This window comes from Aristolochia californica, unplaced genomic scaffold (genome assembly GCF_029961685.1).
Source record: "Aristolochia californica isolate CCGP_79_NKW_82.1479 unplaced genomic scaffold, dmAriCali1.0.hap1 SCAF_13, whole genome shotgun sequence".
NCBI lineage: Eukaryota > Viridiplantae > Streptophyta > Magnoliopsida > Piperales > Aristolochiaceae > Aristolochia > Aristolochia californica.
Window position 1 is genome coordinate 990,573 of NW_027181804.1, and position 22,461 is coordinate 1,013,033.

At 40.4% G+C, this 22,461-nt stretch overlaps 4 protein-coding genes across 11 annotated transcripts; 1 reads left to right on the top strand and 3 right to left on the bottom strand.

The window, feature by feature from the left end:
• Positions 1 to 107: 107 nt before the first annotated feature.
• On the bottom strand, positions 108 to 11,366 carry LOC137947913 (putative disease resistance protein RGA3). Of its 2 annotated transcripts, none has more exons than XM_068793754.1 (4): positions 7,189 to 11,366; positions 6,813 to 6,998; positions 1,614 to 1,684; positions 108 to 1,514 (listed from the first exon to the last, which is right to left on the bottom strand). In XM_068793754.1, exon 1 carries the CDS (start codon positions 11,287 to 11,289, stop codon positions 7,243 to 7,245), a length of 4,047 nt encoding a protein of 1,348 aa, XP_068649855.1. In that variant the 5' UTR covers positions 11,290 to 11,366; the 3' UTR covers positions 108 to 1,514; positions 1,614 to 1,684; positions 6,813 to 6,998; positions 7,189 to 7,242. The 2 variants fall into 2 exon arrangements, with proteins under 2 accessions (XP_068649855.1, XP_068649856.1); XM_068793755.1 differs by having other exon boundaries at positions 6,813 to 7,001.
• Positions 11,367 to 12,174: 808 nt separating this feature from the next.
• LOC137948997 (uncharacterized) lies at positions 12,175 to 15,770 on the top strand. Of its 7 annotated transcripts, none has more exons than XM_068795245.1 (7): positions 12,175 to 12,392; positions 14,339 to 14,401; positions 14,507 to 14,561; positions 14,682 to 14,771; positions 14,947 to 15,001; positions 15,152 to 15,222; positions 15,401 to 15,770. In XM_068795245.1, exons 3-7 carry the CDS (start codon positions 14,523 to 14,525, stop codon positions 15,491 to 15,493), a joined length of 348 nt encoding a protein of 115 aa, XP_068651346.1. In that variant the 5' UTR covers positions 12,175 to 12,392; positions 14,339 to 14,401; positions 14,507 to 14,522; the 3' UTR covers positions 15,494 to 15,770. The 7 variants fall into 7 exon arrangements, 6 of the variants coding, with proteins under 6 accessions (XP_068651346.1, XP_068651348.1, XP_068651345.1 ...); XR_011111673.1 differs by lacking the exon at positions 12,175 to 12,392 and adding an exon at positions 12,483 to 12,636 and having other exon boundaries at positions 14,687 to 14,771; XM_068795244.1 differs by lacking the exon at positions 12,175 to 12,392 and adding an exon at positions 12,483 to 12,636.
• A 3,944-nt stretch (positions 15,771 to 19,714) lies between these two features.
• On the bottom strand, positions 19,715 to 21,420 carry LOC137948018 (NADPH-dependent aldehyde reductase-like protein, chloroplastic). The gene has a single exon (XM_068793922.1). It carries the CDS (start codon positions 21,150 to 21,152, stop codon positions 20,001 to 20,003), a length of 1,152 nt encoding a protein of 383 aa, XP_068650023.1. The 5' UTR covers positions 21,153 to 21,420; the 3' UTR covers positions 19,715 to 20,000.
• A 99-nt stretch (positions 21,421 to 21,519) lies between these two features.
• Positions 21,520 to 22,422, bottom strand: LOC137948019 (NADPH-dependent aldehyde reductase-like protein, chloroplastic). The gene has a single exon (XM_068793923.1). It carries the CDS (start codon positions 22,340 to 22,342, stop codon positions 21,563 to 21,565), a length of 780 nt encoding a protein of 259 aa, XP_068650024.1. The 5' UTR covers positions 22,343 to 22,422; the 3' UTR covers positions 21,520 to 21,562.
• Between the last annotated feature and the right edge of the window lie 39 nt (positions 22,423 to 22,461).

Sequence of the window (22,461 nt, forward strand, 5' to 3'; positions counted from 1 at the left end):
TATAGTAATAAAATTGAACAAAAATAATAAATAAATACATATACAACTTTATTAATAACCTAAAAGAAAGATTATTCAAATAACGAGTTCATGCCTTTAATATTAAAATCATCAAGTTACAAGTTTAGTACATATGAACGACACATGTTCAAAAGTAATAGCATACAACCATCATTTATCGTTCCACATGGAAGTCGATATGGCATCTCGAAATTGTGCGGCTCTTGTGGATTCTAATGCATGCTGCCTCCGAAAGCATGTTACTTGGCTACCCTCATCCTCAAGACCATCATCTTCGTCATTGTCTGTATCATCCATTACACCTTGGACAGCATCACCTCCTCCACGAGCTCGCCACCCGAATCATCATCTTCATCTTCAAATATATCATCATAATCTTGTCCACGTATATAATTGTGCAATATGCAGGGAATCCCAGTGAAGAAAAAACCCCTTATAACTCTTCCCTTCCCCATGGTTGATCAGAAGTACCATTTTTAATCATCAAGTAGGAGGAAGAAGAAGAAATCTATACATTGTGAACTAGAGACATCACTCCAAAAGGCAAGATCCGAGCGGCATTCTTCAATTGTCAAAGTGAAAGAGAACAAACAAAGAAGGAAACAAAAGGGGCCTGGCTTACAACTGAAAGGACCACAGATTAGCAATTCAATAGGTAAACAAAAATCTCAAGGGAATGAGGGACATCATAATAAGTGGTTCTAAGGCCCCAAAAACCATCTAGGCTCTTACACCTCTACAATGAGTTGGCAATATCGGGTGATTGGATCAGGTCTTATCACCAAGAGCAGGATGGCCAGACCAAAATATTTCTATAGTTATTCCCTCTATTAACAGAACATGCATTAAAGAGATGGATCAATATGATCAAAAGTGGCAAGCTATACACTTGGAGAAATTTTGGAAAGCTAGAATCCAGAAAAAAAGGTTCTCTATATTGTCCTCAACAGTTCATATAGTGAATTAATGTGCATTATCATTTGATTTTTATGGGGTTGAAGGGGAAGTTTATGCATAGGAACTGCTAAAAGAAACCAAAAAGCCATTTCGTGATCTGATGATGATGCCATTACTTTTAGCTTCGGTAAATTGTATTGTTCATAAAACTACCTTGACAGAAGATGCTCAAACTTGCTCCTGGTTTTGTAGGGAAAATACTATGCACTTTGGAGTTGTCTGCTTTCCTGCAGCAAACCCCAAGCATCCCCGCATATTTCTTTTTATTTTTTTAATGGACATAAATGCACTAAGGTTAAATGTCATGTTTTAGCTTCTATCTAATGATTATACAAAAACTAAAGTGCTATTCCTGGAAAAGGTTCAAGATAGTTTTGCCCCAGCACATGAAAATATGCATTTACAACACACAAAACCTCGAATCACATGAACAATTTAACATAACTGAGTGGCAGTAGAGCACTAACAGATACAACAGAAAGCAATTGTAGCTGTAGCTCCTGATCTTCCGTGCATCACTTTCTGATGCACTCAACCTGTCATGGATAACTAGAATTCAATATAAAACTACCAAGCACCAAATTAAAAGGTTTTAGTTCACAAATATCAAAATGGAGAGATAATTCCGATACTACCTAGTACAATCAAGTTCATCAATATGTCTTCTCAACATGTGCACCTCCTCAGTTGCCCTTACTTCTTTCTCCTGCAATCCGGATCCAAGTATCCACGTACACAATTCATTTGAAATAAGAGATGAAATAAAAATAATAGAAAGAGTGCAGTAGGAGATAAATCACACGATTACCCTGAGCATCAGGCATTCACTTTTGAAATCCTTAAATACCAAGCACCAAACCCTAAAAATAATCACTAACACGAATCAAGAATTTAGACCCTAAACCGTAACCCTAAATCCCACAATTATGCACAAATAACCCCCAATTAGGCACTGAAAATAAAATAGAATAAAATTAAATAAAACACTAATTTAATGAAAAAAAATTAGGGTTTAGTCATACCTTCTGAAATTTGGGGAAAACCGAAGCCGAAGGGTGAAATCGATGCCTAATCGAAGTAGAAATTAAGCAATTGATGCCCAAATGTCAAAATCGAAATCGAACGAAATCGGAAGGTATTTTGGGAGAAAGGAGAATAGCCAGAGAGAGAAGGGAGTGGGAGGCTGAAAGGGAGAAGAGAGAAGAAAGGGAGGTCGAGAGGGATAAGAGAGAGAGATAAGCGAGAGAGAAAAACGGAGAGTGAGTCCGAGAGAAGAGAGGGAGGCACGGAGACGAGAGAGGGAGTACGAGAGAGAGGGCGAGTCCGAGAGAAGACAGAGAGACAGAGGCCAGAGACGAGAGGGAGCAGAGACGGAGGCCGGAGAAGAGAATCCGAGAGAAGAGAGGCAGCAGCGACGTCGAGGGCGCAGGGAGACAAGAGAGGGAGTGCGGGAGAGAGGAAGAAAAAAAGGGAATTGAGGACGCGCGAGAGAGGGGGGTGCGAGGAGAGAGAGGGAAAAAGCAAGCGTCACGCGTCCTTTATCTCAAAGAAGATCAAATATGGCCTTCTTTGAGATGAAGGATTTTAAACCATGGAGATGAAGGACCGCTTCATCCCCTGCATCCAGATGAAATGTCATCTGCGCTCCACTAATGACTTCAAGTGTTGAAGGGCGTCATGCGGTTGAAGATCATCTCGGACTTCAAGTTGACTAACCCCCCAAAGGCACTTCTAGAATCTTTTCATAAATTTGCCTCCCCATTAGTCCAGTCTCAAATGTACTTCATGTAAGCACTTTATCATCTTCCACTCTTTGTTTCCTTGCTGCCGACATTGTTGTGTTAGATTGGGGCACCCCCGAATTGACAACAAACGAAGGCCTCAACTAAAGGGCACCCGTTGATGATAAGGTATTTGAGAGAAGAAAGGTTGCATAGGCCCATATGCAGGGATTTGATTTTCTTATAGTTGGTGACATGAAAGCTTTCAAGCGACGCATGTAGTTGATCTGGCAAAGATACAAGTTCAATGCAATGTCGAATTGTCAAGGATAAAAGGGAGGATGGTAGCTGATCCAGTAAAGATGTGAGTTCAGTGCAATGTTCAATTGTCAACCGTACAAGGGAGGATGGTAGCTCATATGGCAAAGATGTGAGCTCAGTGCAATCTTCAATTGCCAGGGATACAAGAGAGATAGTGGAGCCCATCAATTTCCTTAATTACTAGATGCTCAAGAGTAGAGAGAAAAGACAACACACTTTCCAACCACTTTAAAATACCATAAACCGTGGACAACGCATGATTATCACCTTTCCAAACAGGTGATATTTTGTCCCTAATGACCTCAAATTTGGACTGTTGATGACGGGTAACTCTGAAGTGTTGCAGAAGAACCTTCTGACAAGGACAATAATTCATCACAATTCTCAATTTCCAATTTCTTTATGTTCACGAGTGGCTGAAGAAATCCATTCTATAGCAACTCAACCCTTTGAAGACCAGAAATCTTCAAAGAGGAAAGCGGGGGTGATGGGATGTTCTCTTAATTTTGGGCAGTTCCAAACTTCGAGTTCAATGAGCTGCTTCAGACCACCCTTCCAAATTAGCTAAATGCTTCAACGGTAGTATTTGTAAAGATGGAAATGCTTCATTGCCAAAAATTCACTGCCTACGTGCTTCAGTTCATGCATTTCTTCTATGACCAACTTTTTTAGATACAAAAAGGTCATGCATTTTTTGAAATGCTTCAGTTCCCTTGATCCAGACTTGACGACCAGGAAGACGACAAGCAACTACTATACTTGGTTAATTTCCTTGGAAAATTCTTGTTTTGGCTCGACCTTCCGTCACGTCCCTTGAAACTGCAAGTTGCTTTAAGAAAATGATTGCTCGGTTTGTACGTTTCCTTACTGTTCTAGGAGCCATAAAGAAGGTATCCATCAATGCTTGAACGACGAAGTTTCCCCTGGTTCAGGTTTTGATAGGAAGCCGTCCCTGCACGACTCTCCCACCAACTCTATAAATCTTACATTGGGTAGGTTGAAGCCGTTCAACAGTGAAGGCCATTGCTGACTGTCGAGGGATGTTGCAGATATTTAGAAATTCAAAATTATAACTTTGAATAATTTTGTGCATATCCAAATTTGAAATATTCAGATATTTAGGAATAGATAGAATTCATAATTTCAATATCTGAATCGAATCCTATCCTCATATTGCCCTATGAATATCTGCAATGGAGAGGGGGAGGGGGGGGGGGGGGGGGGGGGGGGGAGCCCTCAGCAAAGGGGAGGGCCCTCTGCTTTTTGGCTCCTAGACCAATGTGGAAAAGCACAAACCGAACAATCATTTCTTAAAGGAAGTTTCATTTTTAAAATTGACCATCATTTCAAGGTACTTGAACGAGTGATCCAACCAAGACAACCAAGTGGTTAGAGATGAGGAATCTCATTAAATTTAGAGGAGGACAATGGCTATGTCTGTGTAGAACCTTATATCCATGCAAATTCGAGCAATGATCTTTCCTACTCCTTTGTTTGTGAGTTTGTGATGGTTGGATGGTGTTTTATATTCATATGTTTGAGAAAAACTTTACCTGGATGACTAATTTGCTATCTTTCTGATCAGCTTAAGAGGACACTTATGTAGTACTGAGGACATTTCAAGTTCTTGGTATAGATAAAAGTGCTGATATAAGCTCAGAAATGTCTCTATTGTTTTTGAGAAAACAGTAATGTTTCTTTCTTTATTTATTTTCTTGTGTTGCATGTATTTCTGAAGACATTTCCATATTGCATTTAGCACTGGGTGGCACTTGAAACACTAGCAGTCTTTCTTAAATAAGCAGGTGCTGAAGTTGATCAGTCTATGGTAAGTGCTTCTAATTTGATTGAAGAAATTCTACAGTATCCAATTATGGAATCCAATAATTAACACTGGCCTAGTTTGGAATAGTTTTAGGAAAATTATACATCCATGTTTTAGGTTAAGTATTTAATAACAGATGGTTTGCTCATCTCAAATTTGTTTGTTCTATTCATGGCAGATTGACATTGTGAAAAATGATATTCTCAAGCTGGTTGACAGTATTGAAAGTTGTGGTATGCATCTAAAATTTATGTTCTTGGTTACAGTATTTATGAGGTCCTTTTTACTTGAGGCTTTGTGTATACTGGACTCTGTTTCACATATGACGGGGCATTGTATTTTTGTGAGAAACTTGTTGATGCCATTCGTTTGTCTGTGGCAGGGTTTCTGTTCCACTTGTTCTATGACTTCCTTCCTCTGTGCTTTCTTTGACTTCAAAAGACCAGATCAAGGTGTGTTCTTCTGCTACACCTATTTTCTGCTGGACAACTCTGTTGCTATTGCTATTTCTGTTTCTTTTCTCTAGCTGAACTAATACCGCTGGAAAGCTGACTCATACTTTAGGGATTTTAACAATCAATCCTGAAACTGTTGGTGAGAAACTGAATAGGCATAGAAATTTATACTTGGCTTCAGGTAACGGTGAATACTGTGTTGGGATCAGATGCACCCCCTTTAACTGTGAAACTTGTGCAAGCTATCGGTTCTGTTTCCAAGGAGTCCCCTGCTGATCTGAATCAGGTGGGGAATCTTCAGAACTTGGTTCTGAATTTGTTTTTGCTTGTTGCTATCCTCTTTGTTTAGTTTTGTAGTACTTTCTTATTCATGCTACCATTGACATTAGATAGTCTGTCTCTTGATATTATTTTTCTTTTGTAGGTTTTCCTGAAGCTGAGACATGTTGAGAGCAAAGTCTAACATATCTATATTGTTGGCAGCTCTGGCAAGAAATTTGAGACAATTCTAGTTGAGTTTCTGGACCTGTCTATTTCAAACTTTTTATGTAAACTATGACATGTGCAGATTTAAGTACTTTGATTGTAAAGAAAGTAGAGTAGTTGAATGTCAGATGTCTATACTGTAATGTGATTGTTCTTCAATTTTTTATAATATATTTATTCGAAGTTACTCATCTATTTCTAAAAGTATTGATGCTACTGTTAACTTATAATGGTCTTCTTCTAGCTTCCGCTTTTTAAAAGGTGAACTTAGATGAATCTAAATGATATAAAAGAAGAAATTAAAGAAATTTGAGTTAGAAGAGGAGAAGAAGTGAAGGGGGAGGAACACCAGAGAGGATTGAAAACAATATAAAAGGATTGAAATCCCCCTCATCTACAACCCTACATAACTCTCTCTAAACAACTTAGAATTTCATACAAACATAAATATGCCCGAGCAGGAGTCATCTATCATCAGACTTGTCAGTTTCAGTTTTGTAGGTTCCTTCTAACAACCCTGGAATCCCTTGGCTTAATAATGGTATTATTTTTCAGTCGAAATGTAGAAGGAATTTTCATTATTTTGCTAAGAGCGGTTCCCACAACCGCAGGCTGGTGGAGAGTTACCCTTCATGGGCTCGGTGTAAAGAGTTAAATACTCTGTATAAATGCTAAATTCTTGTTGAAATGCTCCTCGAGGCTGCATTGAGTATTCGGTAAAAGTGTTCTGTTTCATAATATTGAGAGGGGATATAAGCTTATATAAAACTTGAATTGGGTCGGGTTTGCCAAACTCCCATCTCCTATGGTGGAGCTGAAATCATTTCCGGACCCCAGCTGGATCAGGACTTCATATACAAATCTCTTGTATAACTAAACACAAAACTAAACAACTAATGGAAGACAAAAAACATGGTCTAATGAGAAAGATATATAACCACAACGAACAGGAAGACACTAATTTTCAAAGAGAAAGCATGAATATCAACTGTGAAACCTCTTGACAACAGCAGCCATGTATTTCACCTGGTGTTCTGCAAGGGCTAATTCTGTCCTCACCGGGCTCCCTTCTTCCATTGGGAGAGCATGAATATCAACTATGAAACCTCTAGACAACAACAGTCATGTATTTCCCTTGGTGTTCTGTAAGCGCTAATTCTGTCATACTGGGCTCCCGATAGATGATAAACAGTTGATAGGAAATCTCCATCTCTACTGAAATTTAAATGGTTGAAACCAAAAGTATATTTAGGTAATTGATGCAAAGTGTGCAACAACATAAATAAACGTGATCAATGTAAGTTTTATTATTGTAATTTTTTAAAAGCATAAACAAGTTTATTTTTAATTCATTGACAATCACACAAATAAACAACCAGCACATGTAAAGAAAAATCAATACCTTTAAGAACTACTGAAGGCACTTCTGGACTCTTTTCATAAATCTGCCTCCCCATTACTCCGATATCAGAAGAACATTTTGTATGCACTTAATCATGCTCCACTCTTTGCTTCCTTGCTGTCGACACCGTTGTGTTAGAATGGGGCAGCACAAAATTGTCAATGTAAGGAGGCCAGCAGGAAATCCATCATCTGGGAAGGACTCAACTAGAGGGCAGCACAGGATCCAAAGGTATTTGAGAGAAGTAAGGTTGCATAGGCCCTTGGGCAGGGATTTGATTTTCTTACAGTAACTGACAGAAAATTCTACAAGTGACGATGGTAGCTCATTTGGCAAAGATACAAGTTCAGTGCAATGTTCAATCCTCAACCGTACAAGGGAGGAAGGTAGCTCAACCAACAAAGAAGTGAGTTCAATGCAATCTTCAATCTCCAAGTATTTAAGGGTGGTCAAGTTTAATAGCAAATCACGAGGGAGATATTGGAGCCCATCAATTTCCTTTATTACCAGATGTTCAAGAGTAGAGAGATGTGGCAACACACTTGATAATGTTGTCTTGCTGCAACCAACCACTTCAAAATGCTTTACACATGAAACAACAGTCAATTCCCCCGGAGAAGACTCAAGTCGTGGACAACCAATTATTGATAAGCGTTCCAAACAGGGGATATTTTGAAATCCCTTCCCAAATGATGTCATATTTGGGCAATTGATAATAAGTAACTTTGAAAGTGTTGTAGAAGGACCTTCTGGCAAGGACAACAATTCATCACAATTTACAATAACCAATTCCTCTATTTTCCTAAGAGGCTGAAGAAATCCATTCGGCAACAACTTCACTCTTAGAAAACCAGAAATGATCAAAGAGGAAAGTGAGGTTAAATTACTCAAAGACTTCAACATTATTATCTTATTGCAATGCCTAACCTCTGAATCTTGTCCACTCAAGTTCTCACATTCCTGAGTTTTTTCGTATACATAAACTCTGAGAGTTTTCAAAGTGAGGGGAGTGATGGGATGTTCTCTTAATTTTGGGCAGTTCCTAACTTCCAGTTCTATGAGACGTGGGAAATCACCTTCTTTTGCTTCGAACCACCCCTCCAAATTAGGCAAATGCTTCAACTGCAATATTTGTAATGATGGAAATGCTCCATTGCCAAAAAATTCACGGCCTACATGCTTAAGTTCTAACATTTCTACTATGACCAACTTTTTGAGAGAGCGCAATTGACCAAGTGATGTAAGCAATTTGCATTTCCTAGAACCAATTAGCTCTATCTCTACCAATTTGGAGAAGGATGGGTCCCCTAACCAACTTGGAAATTTGAAACCACCGTAGTTCTTTACAGTTAGGTGTCTAAGATTAGCATGAGGAGGTTCAAGAGCTTCAAGTATTTCTTTCTTATCATTTCCATCCCATAAGTTAGAAGAATCAGGCTTACTCCATTCCATCACCAATCTGACAAGTTTATGTTTATTCTTCAAATTAGCTACCCTTGCCTCTTCTACGCTTTCCACATTCTCAAGGTTGGTTATCCGTATTTCATGAAAGTTTATCAAGAGATTTAACCGCCCTATTCCAATCTCATTGGTGATACAATAATTTCTCAATCGACGAATATTAGTGAATCTTTCAATTCTTGGCAGCAACGAAGTCTTAATGAGCTCTTCCTTTATTTCAAAGGATTGTAGATTGATTAGATTACTCATCTCTTTTGGTAGCTCTGTCAACTTATTGCAACCGAAAAGACGTATTGATTGAAGATTGTACAACCTGCAAATGGAGTTTGGTAGTTCTTTTACACTCGTTCCTTCTATATCGAGGCTACGAAGGCTATTCAGGTCGCCAATGTTTGTTGGTAACACCCTTAACCCCTCACAAAGTGAAAGGTAAATCTCTTGTAATTTCTCCAATTTACATAAAGAAGATGGAAGCATCTTTATTTTGGTTGTTGACAACTTGAGGCTACGGAGGTTATTTAGGTCGCCAATGTTTGTTGGTAACACAACAAACTTATGACAAGATGAAAGGTCAATCTCTTGTAACTTCTCCAATTTACATAAGGAATCTGGAAGCATTTGTAACTTTGTTTCCCTCAACATGAGATATCGTAGATTAATGAGGCTTCCAATGCCACCCGGTAACTCTAACAAATTGTTGCAATTATTTAAATTTAGTGTTTGCAAATTATAAAGACTACAAATGGAATCTGGCATGCTTCCTATACGGGTGTTATGTAGATCAAGATGTCGTAGATGTTTCAAATTACCAATTGACTCAGGAATTTCTTGTATCGAATATCCATTTAGATCTAGAACACGCAAGCATTTGAAATTGTGGTCTATTTGCTTCAATTCCTTGTCAATGCTTGCATAAGCTATTGAAAGTGTACGCAAGCTCTTGGCTTTAACCAATTTATCCAATTGTATTTGGGTCATGACTTCGCAACCCAATGAAATATGTCTAGTCTCTTCAGTTGGCCTTTTTGTCCCAATTTCCCCTTGGATTTTGAAAGAAATATTCCCCATAATTACCTCTGCAAGCTCACGAATAAGGTCATGCATCCCATAAAAGCTATACTCAGAAGGTTCGTCATGACGAGTTTGAAAAAAATGTCTGGCAACCAAATTGTCAAAGTAATCATTTGCAATGTCTTCCATCTCATCACTTTTATTAACCTCGATAAAACCCTCAGCCATCCACAAGCGAACCATTTCCTTCTTATAAAAATAATCCCGTTTGAAACATGTGGCACTATATGTGAAACAACGTTTTAGATGTGGATCCAAACAGAGATAGCTGAGCATCAATGCAGGGAGTATGTAATCCTTGGTTTTTGGCAACTCCCAAATTTCACTTTCTAATAATCTCTCCCATTTATCAACATGGACGGTACCTAACAATCCACCAACCACGTTTGCAGCCAATGGTAATCCCTGACACTTCTTCACTACTTTCACCCGTAATCTTTCCAAGCTTGCTTGCTCTTCAGCATGACCACTGTAACCAAGCACCTTTTCTTTAACGATAGTCCAACAATCATCGTCCGATAACCCCTTTAACCTGTAAATGCAATCACATGAACCCATGCTCCTGCACACTTCTTCACTTCGTGTTGTTGCAATAATTTTGCTTCCTTTTTGGACGGATCTAATTAAAGGCGCCAAAAGAGTCTCCCAATCCTCAGGGTTCTCCGTCCACGCATCATCTAGTAGTAGTAACAGTTTCTTTTCGTTTACCAACTCTTGGAGGCGGCATTGCATTGGATCCAAGGATCCCAACTTGTATTTGTCATTTGTTATAGCTTCGATTATGCATCTGGTCACTCTTACATGGTCAAAGTCATGAGACACATGAACCCACACTTTTAGATCGAATTGATTAATATCATTGTAAGCCAACTTAGCAAGAGTTGTTTTACCAAGTCCTCCCATACCAACAATGCCAATCACAGATAAGTTACCTCTCCTAGAAGATTGATCCGATTTCAAAAACGATATTATCTCCTCTTTATCACTCTCTCGTCCAAACACACGATTTTTATCTACCAAAGAAGTAGTTTCTCTTCTCTTCCAAATATATCCGAGTGTTCTTCCACCAACACCTTCTCTCAGATTAAGGGCATTCCCGTATTCAATAATTTCTTCCCACTTCTCTAATACCTCATTTATCTTGGATGCAATTTGATAATTAAAAGAACAATTTTCAACTGCACCGAATACTTTATCCAGTTTCAAAGAAGTGAATAAGGTTTGTACCTGTTCTCCATCGGATTTATCTTTGTTCTCCAGCTGCAACCGAAGAAGTTCATAGTTCATCTCATCGAGGATGTCCTCCATGTCGTATGTCAACCCCCTAAGGTCGAACACCCAAGATCGCACAGACTCCTCTGCGAACTGCCGAGTTTCAGCATCATTGAGGAGAGGTTGAACTCCCAAGAGATTTCTTTTCAACCTCTTAAGCTCTTTGTCAACACCCCAGAATTGACCCAGCTTTTTCTGGATGATAGGGGTGAGTGCCTGAGCCAAGCCTTTAAAAACACTATTTAGCACTGCCTCGCCGACCATACTTGCTGCATCGGCTGCCATGTTGCCGGCCATTGAACCTAGGACACACGTAAAGGGCGAAAGATGTTTTCCTCCGTCTGGCTTCGGAGTGGAGGTCTTTTCCTTGCTTTCCCCTTGATTCCTTAATATGTATTTGAATTACAGGGCATTTAATTAACGACTTGCAACAACATAAGTCTTCTTAATTTCCAGTGGGATTAAAGAACATGAAGGATACTGGGAGGCAGCTGTCATATATTAATCCGACGAGTTTGATTTAGTCTTCCTTTTTTTGTTCTAAGACGTACATTAGCAAACAACCACAAAGTCTTGTTTATTTTTTAAAATAAAAAAAGTTGCAGCCTCCGTGTCGCAGTTCTATTCTTTGAAGGATGAGAAAATTCCTGGCAGTTTGGTCCCTTGATCTAGACTTGACGACCTGGAAGACGACAAACAACGATTATACTTGTTTAATTTGCTTGGAAAATTCTTGTTTTGGCTCGACCTTCGTTCACGTCCCTTGAAATTGGGAGCCATAAAGAAGTTATCTATCAATGCTTGAAAGACGACGCGTCCCCTTCTACAGGTAAACAATTTCAATCAGAGCAGTTTTGATAGGATGTAAATTAAATATCCACAAATCTGCCATCGGGCAGGTTGATGCCGTTCCACAGTGAAGGCTCCTGCTGACTGTCGAGGGAGTTGCAGAGGCCCTCCATGGGTTGGGCGGATCCCTCCACCTCTTCTCGACCTATCTGAATTTTACTAGGATAGGAAAGAGCGCTGCCCACAGAAGGGGCCCAGCCATTTTGCCTATAGTTTTGTCACCACTTGCTACAGAATGGAGAAGAATGAATTGCCTATAACATGTTAAACCCCACAATACAATAAAACTTGACAGACCTAATAAGGATGTCAATGGATCCAGTGACAGTAGAGGAGAGCCCCGACGACGTACGTAATCAAACGAACCAAATCGTCGTTGTGTTTTTTTCTTTAATAAAAAACTTGCGGCCTCCGTGTCGCAGCTCTATTCTTTGAAGTGAAGACAAGCCTGCTGCTTGGTCCTTCGTTCAGACTGACGACCTGTAGTTTGAAGTGACGCATCATCGCAGCTTGGTCCCTCGATCCAGACCTGACGACCTGGAAGACGACAAGTAACTACTATACTTCATTAATTTCTTTGAAATTTTCTTTTAGATGTAGATTCAAGTGATTTATCATTCATAACTTTTCAACTAGTAGATTTTGACAAAAAATGGAGATGACGACTTCGAATAAAAATGAATTTTTTTACTAGTCGTGTTGAGAGATTGATCACTAACGGATTCACCGCGTTCCATTCAGAAGATCTTCCAGTATGATCTCTGTGATAAAAATGTTCGTATTGATCATTTTGAGGTGAGTTGTTCATATCGATTCTTTTGAGATGAGAACTACTATCTAGAATTCTTTGAGAACTACTGAAGGTACATCTGGACTATTTTCATAGATCTGCCTCCCCGTAAGTCCAGGATCAAACGTACAAATTTGAGGCGCTTTATGAGGCTACCTTTGCTTCTTTGCTGTGGGCATCGTTGCGTTAGAGTGGGGCAACCAGAAATTCCCGAGGAGAAGACTCAAGTCGTTGACAACGCGTCGTCGATAACCTTTTCAAATTGGGGATATATTGAAATCCCCTTCCCTAATTACCTCAGATTTTAACAGTTGACGGTGTAGAACCCTGGACGTGTTACAGAAAGACCTCCTGGCAAGGGCAACAAGCCATCACTGCTCTGAACTTCCAATTCCTTTTAATTTTATGAGAGGCTGAAGAAATCCATTCGGCAGCAACTCGACCCTTCAAAAACAAGAAATTTTCATAGAGGAATGTGAGGTTAAATTACCCACATACTTTGACATTATCATCTCATTGCAGTCGCCAACCTCCAAGTCATCACTGATCTGAACTTCCAATTCCTTTTAATTTGATGAGAGGCTGAAGATATCCATTCGACAGCAACTCGACCCTTCAAAAACAAGAAATCTTCATAGAGGAATGTGAGGTTAAATTACCCACATACTTAGACATTATCATCTCAATGCAGTGGCCAACCTCCAAATCATGTCCAGTCAAGTTTTCACATTCTTGAATTTTTTTTGTATCCATAGACTCTTAGAGTTTTCAACGTGAAAGGGGTAACGGGAACTTCTCTTAATTTTGGGCATAATCATACTGCTTTTATTCAAATATATTATCATTTATTCTAATAATTTCAACGTGAAGGATGCAACTTCACTCCTTGACTTCTACCAATCTACTGGTAGTTTGGTTTTTATTAAGGTAAGTGACCCAGCAGCTCACAAATGTCTCTTTTGTTTTTGAGAAAACAGTAATGTTTCTTTCCTTATTGTGATTTTGTTGTCAGTCTTTGTTTATATTACAAAAAAATCAAATGCCCTGAACACTTCCATCTCATAGTTGTACTCTCCTTTTAGGTCTTTTTGAGTGTTTTCTGGTCCAAACTTGTTGTGCTACTCTAATATTGAATGTTGTTGAACGTTCAAATGGTCCTTTTCCTTTTGTTTGGCTTACCTTGGGTCATGGTGTTGCCTCTTTGTATGTATGTATGTATGTATTCTTCCCTGGCGTCTATTTCATTTAGTTGAGGAAATCAGTGATATTATCTATCACATTGACGTTACTTGGATCCACATGCCTTGATCTTCCAATGTCATTTGCAAGAGAGCTTTGCCAAGGAAGATGTCTCTAGTGCTTAACTATTTATTCATCAGGCCTTGTATGTTGCATTTTTGTTTCTTAGTTGTTAGAGGTAGTTTCTTTTAGTATTTGTTCCTCTCCCCTTTGGCAGGTCTTTATTGCATCCTCTCTTTCCTTTGATGAAATCCCATTGCACCGTTCAAAAAAAATATATATTCCCTTTGAAATTGAACGTGTAGTTGTTGATGTTTGTTAGTTCTACTGCATGACAACTTTCACAGATGTGTTTATTTCAGGATTGGCTATGTGTCTCAATGTTTGAGTTTTTTTTTTTTTCCAGCCGAAGTCATTTGTTGCTTTAACCATCATAATCTCTATTTGCACTTCTTATTTGGTTTGCAGGATCACGGTGGCAAAGCCAATGTGCTTCTTGAGGATGCAGATGGCATTTTTCATGCAATCAAGGTCAGTGTACCTGCTTCATTGCTCAAGTCTCTGACTGTGTTGATTCCCACATTGCTATAGCTGCATAGCATTCGTGAATTTCCCCTCCTTATTTGCTTTTGGCAGGTGCTAAGCCAGAGTGATGGAAAATGGAAGTATGATTCCAGTGCTTATGCATCTAGTACGATGTTCTTGAAATAGATTCAGCTTTATTTATTTTCTTGTGTTCCATGTATTTCTGAAGACATTTCCATATTGCATTTAGCACTAGTGTTCAAGTGGACTTTCCTGTATGTTGTAGAATAGATTCCTATCAACCTGCTACTGGGTGGCACTCGAAACACTTGCAGTCTTTCTTAAATTAGCAGGTGCTGAAGTTGATCAGTCTATGGTAAGTGCTTCTAATTTGATTGGAGAAATTCTACAGTGTCCAATTATGGAATCCAATAATTAACACTGGCTTAGTTTGAAATAATTTTAGGAAAATTATGCATCCATGTTTCAGGTTAAATATTTAATAACAGATGGTTTGCTCATCTCAAATTTGTTTGTTCTATTCATGGCAGATTGGCATTGTGAAAAATGACATTCTCATGCTCGTTGACAGTATTGAAAGTTATGGTATGCATCTAAATTTATGTTCTTGGTTACAGTGTTTATGAGCTCCTTTTTACTTAAGGCTTTGTGTATACTGGACTCTCTGTTTCACAGATGATGGGGCATTGTATTTTGGTGAGAAACTTGTTGATGCCATTCGTTTGTCTGTGGCAGGGTTTCTGTTCCACTTGTTCTATCACTTCCTTCCTCTCTGCTTTTCTTTGACTTCAAAAGACCAGATCAAGGTGTGTTCTTCTGCTACACCTAATTTCTGCTGGACAACTCTGTTGCAATTTCTGTTTCTTTTCTCCTGCTGAACTAATACCTCTGGAAAGCTGACTCATACTTTAGGGATTTTAACAATCAATCCTGAAACTGTTGGTGAGAAACTGAATTGGCATAGAACTTTATACTTGGCTTCAGGTAACGGTGAATACTGTTGGGATCAGAAGCACCCCCTTTAACTGTGAAACTTGTGCAAGCTATCAGTTCTGTTTCCAAGGATTCCCCTGCTGATCTGAATCAGGTGGGGAATCTTCAGAACTTGGTTCTGAATTTGTTTTTGCTTGTTGCTATCCTCTTTGTTTAGTTTTGTAGTATTTTCTTATTCATGCTACCATTGACATGAGACATGTTGAGAGCAAAGTTCAACATATCTATATTGTTGGCAGCTCTGGCAAGAAATTTGAGACAGTTCTAGTTTGAGTTTCTGGACCTGTCTATTTCAAACTTTTTATGTCAACTATAACTTGTGCAGATTTAAGTACTTTGATTGTAATGAAAGTAGAGTAGTTGAATGTCAGATGTCTATACTATAATGTGATTGTTCTTCAATTTTTTATATTATATTTATTCAAAGTTGATATTAACTAAATTAAAATGTTTAGTAGTCATCTATTTCTAAAAGTATTGATGCTACTGTTAACTTATAATGGTCTTCTCCTAGCTTCCGCTTTTTAAAAGGTGAACTTAGAAGAATCTAAATGATAAAAAAGAAGACAATTAAAGAAATTTGAGTTAGAAGAGGAGAAGAAGTGAATGGGGAGGAACACCAGAGAGGATTGACAACAATATGAAAGGATTGAAATCCCCCTCATCTACAACCCTACATAACTCTCTCTCTAAACAACTTAGATTTTCATACAAACAGAAATATGCCCGAGCAGGAGTCATCTATCATCAGACTTGTCAGTTTCAGTTTTGTAGGTTCCTTCTAACAACCCTGTAATCCTTTGGCTTAATAATGGTATTATTTTTCAGTCGAAATGTAGAAGGAATTTTCATTATTTTGCTAAGAGCAGTTCCCACAACAGCAGGCTGGTGGAGAGTTACCCTTCGTGGGTTCGGTGTAAAGAGTTAAAGACTCTGTATAAATGCCAAATTCTTGTTGAAATGCTCCTCGAGGCTGCATTGAGTATTCGGTAAAAGTGTACTGTTTCATAATATTGAGAGGGGATATAACGAACAGGAAGACACAGGGCTCCCCCCTTCTTCCATTGGGAGAGCATGAATATCAACTATGAAACCTCTAGACAACAACAGTCATGTATTTCCCTTGGTGTTCTGCAAGCGCTAATTCTGTCACACTGGGCTCCCTTCGTCCTTCCCCTGAAAAAACTCCAGCACTGTATATAGAACCACCCCTGATTGAGTCCATTTTGAACATCACAGCTTCAAAAGTGTATCCAATTGGAACAAAAATCATTCCAGGGTGGGTTAACTGGGTAATCGCAGTCCAACTATAGAAAGAAGAAAACCATGACCAGAAGATATATTCAAGTTTACATCATTTTTCCCTTTTTAATCACTTTTTCTTTGTTTTATTTTCACTTGTATAAAAGTATATTTTCACAAAAATAGATGCTTCTTCTCGAAAAACACAAGAAATTTTTCGCAAACCCCAATTCAACTTGACGGAGGATACAAAGAGATAATTGTTTTGTAACTCTATAATTAAGATGATCTCCTTCTTTATTGAAATTTAAAGCAAGGTTCATATTTTCCCATAGTTATTTTCAAAAATAAGTAACCCAAATAGATGATAAAGAGTTGATAAGAAATCTCCATCTCTATTGAAATTGAAATGGTTGAAGCCAGCAATATATTTAGGTAATTGACACAGGGTGTGCAACAACATAAATAAACATGATCTATGTAATGTACATTTTATTATTGTTATTTTTTAAAAGCATAAACAGGTTTATTTTTATTCATTGACAATTACACAAATAAAACAGCCAACACATGTAAAGGAAAATCAATACCTTGAAAAGCTACTTTCACCCGTAATCTTTCCAAGTTTGTTTACTCTTCAGCATTACCACTGTAACCAAACACTTTTTCTTTAACGATTGTCCAACAATCATCATCTGATAACCCCTTTAACCTGTAAATGGAATCATATGAACCCATGCTCATGTACACTTCTTCACTTCGTGTAGTTGGAATAATTTTGTTTCCTTTTTGGACGGATCTAATTAAAGGCACCAAAAGAGCTCCCGATCATTAGGGTTCTCTGTCCACGCATCGTCTAGCACCAGTAATAACTTCTTTTCTTTTACCAACTCTTTGAGGCTGCATTGCATTGGGTCCAAGGATCCCAACTTGTATTTGGCATTTGTTATTGCTTCAATTATGGATCTCGTCACTCTTACATGGTCAAAGTCATAAGATACGTGAACCCACGCTTTCACATCGAATTGATCAGAATCATTGTAAGCCAACTTAGCAAGAGTTGTTTTACCAAGTCCTCCCATACCATCAATGTCAATCACAAATAAGTTACCTCTCCCAAAAGATTGATTCGACTTCAAAAACGATATTATCTCCTCCTTAGCACTCTCCCGTCCAAACACACAATCTTTATCTACAAAAGAAGTAGTTTCTCTTCTCTTCAAAATATCTCTTAGTGTTCTTCCACCAACATTTTCTCTTAGGTTAAGGGCATTCCCGTATTCAACGATTTCTTCCCACTTTTCTAAGACCTCATTTATCTTGGATGCAATTTGATAATTAAAAGAACAATTTTCAACTGCACCAAATACTTGTTTGTACCTGTTCTCCGTCGGATTTATCTCTGTTCTCCAACTGCAACCGTAGAAGTTCGTAGTTCATCTCATGGACGATGTCCTCCATGTTGTAAGTCAATCCCCTAAGCTCACCCACCCAAGATCGCTCAGACTCCTCTGTGAACTGCCGAGTTTCAGCATCATTGAGGAGAGGTTGAACTCCCAAGAGATATCTTTTCAACCTCTTAGTTCATCTCATAATTGACCCAGCTTTTTCTGGATGATAGGGGTGAGTGCCTGATCCAATCCTTGAAAAACACCATTTAGAGCTGCGTCGCCGACCATACTTGCTGCATCGGCGGCCAATTTTCTGGCCATTGAGCCAAGGGACGATTGAACTGGATAAAGGAGAAAGAGAGGACTTGCGCCGGTAGCTTGTGAAGGTTTGCAACCAAATGAATAAACAGTGGGAAGAAACGTCTTGGAGGAAAAAAGGTTTGGAATATGGATGCGTGGTTGCCCTTCTTTTTGACGTTTCAGCTTTCAAATTTTCAACACTGGAGGCTGCTACTCTTGCCTGCCATTGAGCCAAGGAAAAAAGGAACAAGGATAGTAGATATCAGAGTTGGTTTCTTTCCAATGAGAAAATGGAGTTTAATGATTGAAACACAGAGACTTCACAGTGCGTGTTGGGTGAAAATCCTGTTTGAATGGCCCTCTTTTTGAAATAAGAGGTCTTACTTTTGTTGTATCTTTGGATCCTCTCTAAAGTAGGAATAAGATACTGGAGTTCGCACAAGTTGCTGCTACTGTGAAGTGTGACGTCATCTCCATTATCGTCGGAAGGAGACCTGCCACTCACCTTTTTCTTTCTTTAGAAAACCTTATGCTTCAGAAAAGAAGATAAAGTGTTATCGCTGCTTTTGAAGAGGGCGAAAAGGAAGATTCTTTATCTGTATCCTGAAAAGAGTTTAGAGTATTTGAGGAGCTTTTATGGTAGCTAAGGCAGTAGTAGTAGTAGAGAAGGAAGATTAGATCATAATTGCTGCATCCGTCGCCATTTTTTCTGGATGTTTTCCTCCGTCTTGCTTCAGAGTGGAGATCCTTCCCTTTTTTTCCCCTTGATTCCTTTACATGTATATAAATTAAAGGAAAATTAATGAACAACTTGAAGTAACAGCAGAGGAGTCTTCTTAATTTCCAGTGAGTTTAAAGAACGGGAAGGTTCCTGAAGGGCGACTGGCATGCAGTGCCCCGACAAGTTTTTGTTTTTTTCTTTAATAAAAAACTTGCAGCCTCACATCGCAGCTCTATTCTTTGAAGAGCTCCATCATCGTAGCTTGGTCCCTTGATCCTGACTTGACGACCTGGAAGACGACAAGCAACTACTATACTTGATTAATTTCCTTGAAAATTTCTTGTTTTTGGTTGGATCATTCATTCAGGTCCCTTGAAACGATGGTCAATAAAGACTGCAACTTCCTTTAAGCATATGATTATCAACTTCCATCGCAGCTCATTCGTTTTGAGCTTATCCACATTGCTCTGGGAGCCAAAAAGCAGGTACCCCACTAATGCTTGAACGACGAAGTTATGGTAGAAAGTAATTGTTAGAATGGCTGTTTATAGCAAAATGTAAGAAAGTTATGGTAGAACAAGAACTGAGCAAGCAGTTAAAATGCTACAGCTTGCAAAACAAGAAGATGAGAAACAGTAGGAATCTGTTGGTCTGAGCACTTTCCATTGTTTATGGTTAAAACTTGCTGGCATGAGACAGAAGAATGCCATTTTCATTCTGTACTGAATCGTGTTGGAAATATAGATGTTACGTATACATTTATTGGCTCGTTGGAAGATAGCCTAAATAGAGCCTGGAATGGAAACTTTAGAGACATTAGTTCACTCCATCGATACTTCAAAACCTTCTTTTCGAGTCCTTGAGGTTAGAAGAAGCTCCACTGTACCAGAGAAATGCAGTTTTGGATCAGAGATTCTTGTCTCAAGCCCTCAAGAGTTCAGACAGATCCCCCATTGGCGCGAATCACCTGGCCATTCACCCATTCCCCAGCGTCAGAAGCCAAGAACCCCACAAGGGGCGCCACGTCCTTGGGCTCCCCGAGTCGACTCAGCGGAATATTATCGATCACCTTCTTCACCGCTTCCTCGCTCATCCCGCCTGCGTAGAACATGTCCGTCACAATCAGCCCCGGCGCGACGCAGTTGGCCGTGATCCGCGTCCCCTTCAGCTCCTTCGCCAGTATCCTAACCATCGTCTCCACTGCCGCCTTGGACGCCGCGTACGCCGCGAACCCGGGAAAGAGCTCCCCCACCATCGACGACGTGATGCAGATGATCCTCCCCGTCCCGCCGCGCACGATCCGATTCGCCGCCTCGCGGCAGCAGAGGAAACCACCCCTGGCATTCACGGCGAACACTTTGTCCCACTCAGCCTCGGGAGTGTTGGCCAGAGTCGGGTAGGTGGGGTCGATGATGCCGGCGCAGTTGACGAGGATGTGGACGTCGCCGCCGAAGGTCTGCTGGGCATGGTCGAAGAGGGCCTTGACGGCGGAGGGATCGGAGACGTTGGAGCGGAAGGCGGTGGCGCGAGGTTGGCTCGGGGAGAGGGAATTGATCTCCGCGGCGAGTTGTTCGGCCTGGGTGGAGCTGGCAGAGTAGTTGAGGACGAGGTTGGCGCCGAGGGAAGCAAGGTGAAGGGCGATGCCCCTGCCGATGCCCCGGGAGGCTCCGGTGATGATCGCCACTCGGCCAGAGAGGGGCGCTTGCGTGGTCGTTCCGGCGGCCATTGATGGCGGCGTAGCGTACAGACGACAGATGAGAAGCTGGGAGGAATTTATAAGAATATATGGGCTTCTTGTTTCCAGATAAGGTGAGAATGCATTAACTATTACAAATTCATTGTTCATGTCCTTATAAAAATTTTGTTTCAAGAAAAAAAAAAAAAAAAAAGACAAGCTAAATCTTTTTCTGTGAAGGAAGATGCTGAAATTGGGGTCAGAATTCAGATCAACAACGAGTCCGGAAAAAAAGGTCTGGAATTCGAAGTTATCCGCGATGACGCTAATCTTCAATTCCAGATTATGCCAATAAAAACGATAACCCGTACTGCGGGAGCATAAACATTGACAGTAGAGGAGGCATTCCGCCATATTTGGGTCACACTCTTGAAGCTCTTTAGGTCTTATTTTCTTGTTCTACGTTGATGGGGGCATCGGTTTCATGTACAAACAAGAAATCAATAATCTGCTAGGAGGCCTAGAAATTGGCTTCACTCCTGCCCTCATGTTGATACAAGGAGAAAAACACTCCAATCGATCACCATTGTCACCTCACTAGGTAGGCCACTAAATCGAGTTTTATAACATTAAGATTAGGGGATTGGGTCTTTAGGGCTAACCCCTCAAAAGAAACCCGTCTCTGCCCAATGAGATAAAACTAAAGAGGAGAGATACTCTTCTTAAATGAAGCTTATTCAAGGATTATTACTACTTTCATAATGCCTGATAAAACCTGAACTGACCAATTAAACGAACAATTATTTTTCTCAAGAATGGTGCCATCAGACATAGCCACCATTGGCTCGAATCACTTGGCCATTCACCCACTCACTCGCATCACCAGCCAAGAATCCCACAACAGGAGCTATATCTTCAACCTCGCCGAGACGATCCATCGGGCAAATATCAATCGCCATCTGCACAGCTTCCTTGCTCTTCCCTGCGTAGAACATGTCCGTTGCAATTGCCCCAGGAGCAACACAATTGGCAGTTATCTGCGTCCCCTTCAGCTCCTTCGCCATGATTTTTATCATGGTCTCCACCGCCGCCTTCGAAGCCGCATATGCCCCGTACCCTGGTCGGAGAGAACCCACGAGCGACGACGTGATGGCGATGATTCTCCCCCCGCCACCTCGGATCAGTCGATTGGCTGCCTCCCGGCAGCAAAGGAACGCCCCCTTGGCGTTCACGTCAAAGGTCTTGCCCCAGTCTTCCTCCGTGGTGTCGGCAGTGGTGGGGTACTTGGCGTCGAGGACGCCGGCGCTATTGACGAGGATGTGAATGTCGGGGCCGAAGGTCTGCTGGGCGTGGTCGAACAGGGCTTTGACGTCGGCGGAGTCGGCGACGTTGGCACGGAAGGTAGTGGCGCGGGGGTGGGTCGGGGAGAGGGAGTTGATCTCGGCGGCGAGTTGTTCGGCCTGGGAGGAATTGGCAGCATAGTTGAGAACGATATTGGCGCCGAGTGAAGCAAGGTGGAGGGCGATGCCCCTGCCGATGCCCCGGGAGGCTCCGGTGACGATCGCCACTCTGCCGACTAGAGGGAGACCGATTGATTCTGTCATGGCTGAAGAGAGCGAGCAGGGGTGGTCAGAGCGGATTTGGGGACGAGACACATAAACCAGCAGGAGTGAAACTTTAAAGAGATTGGTTGTGAAAGAGATACCTCATCCACTCCCATTAA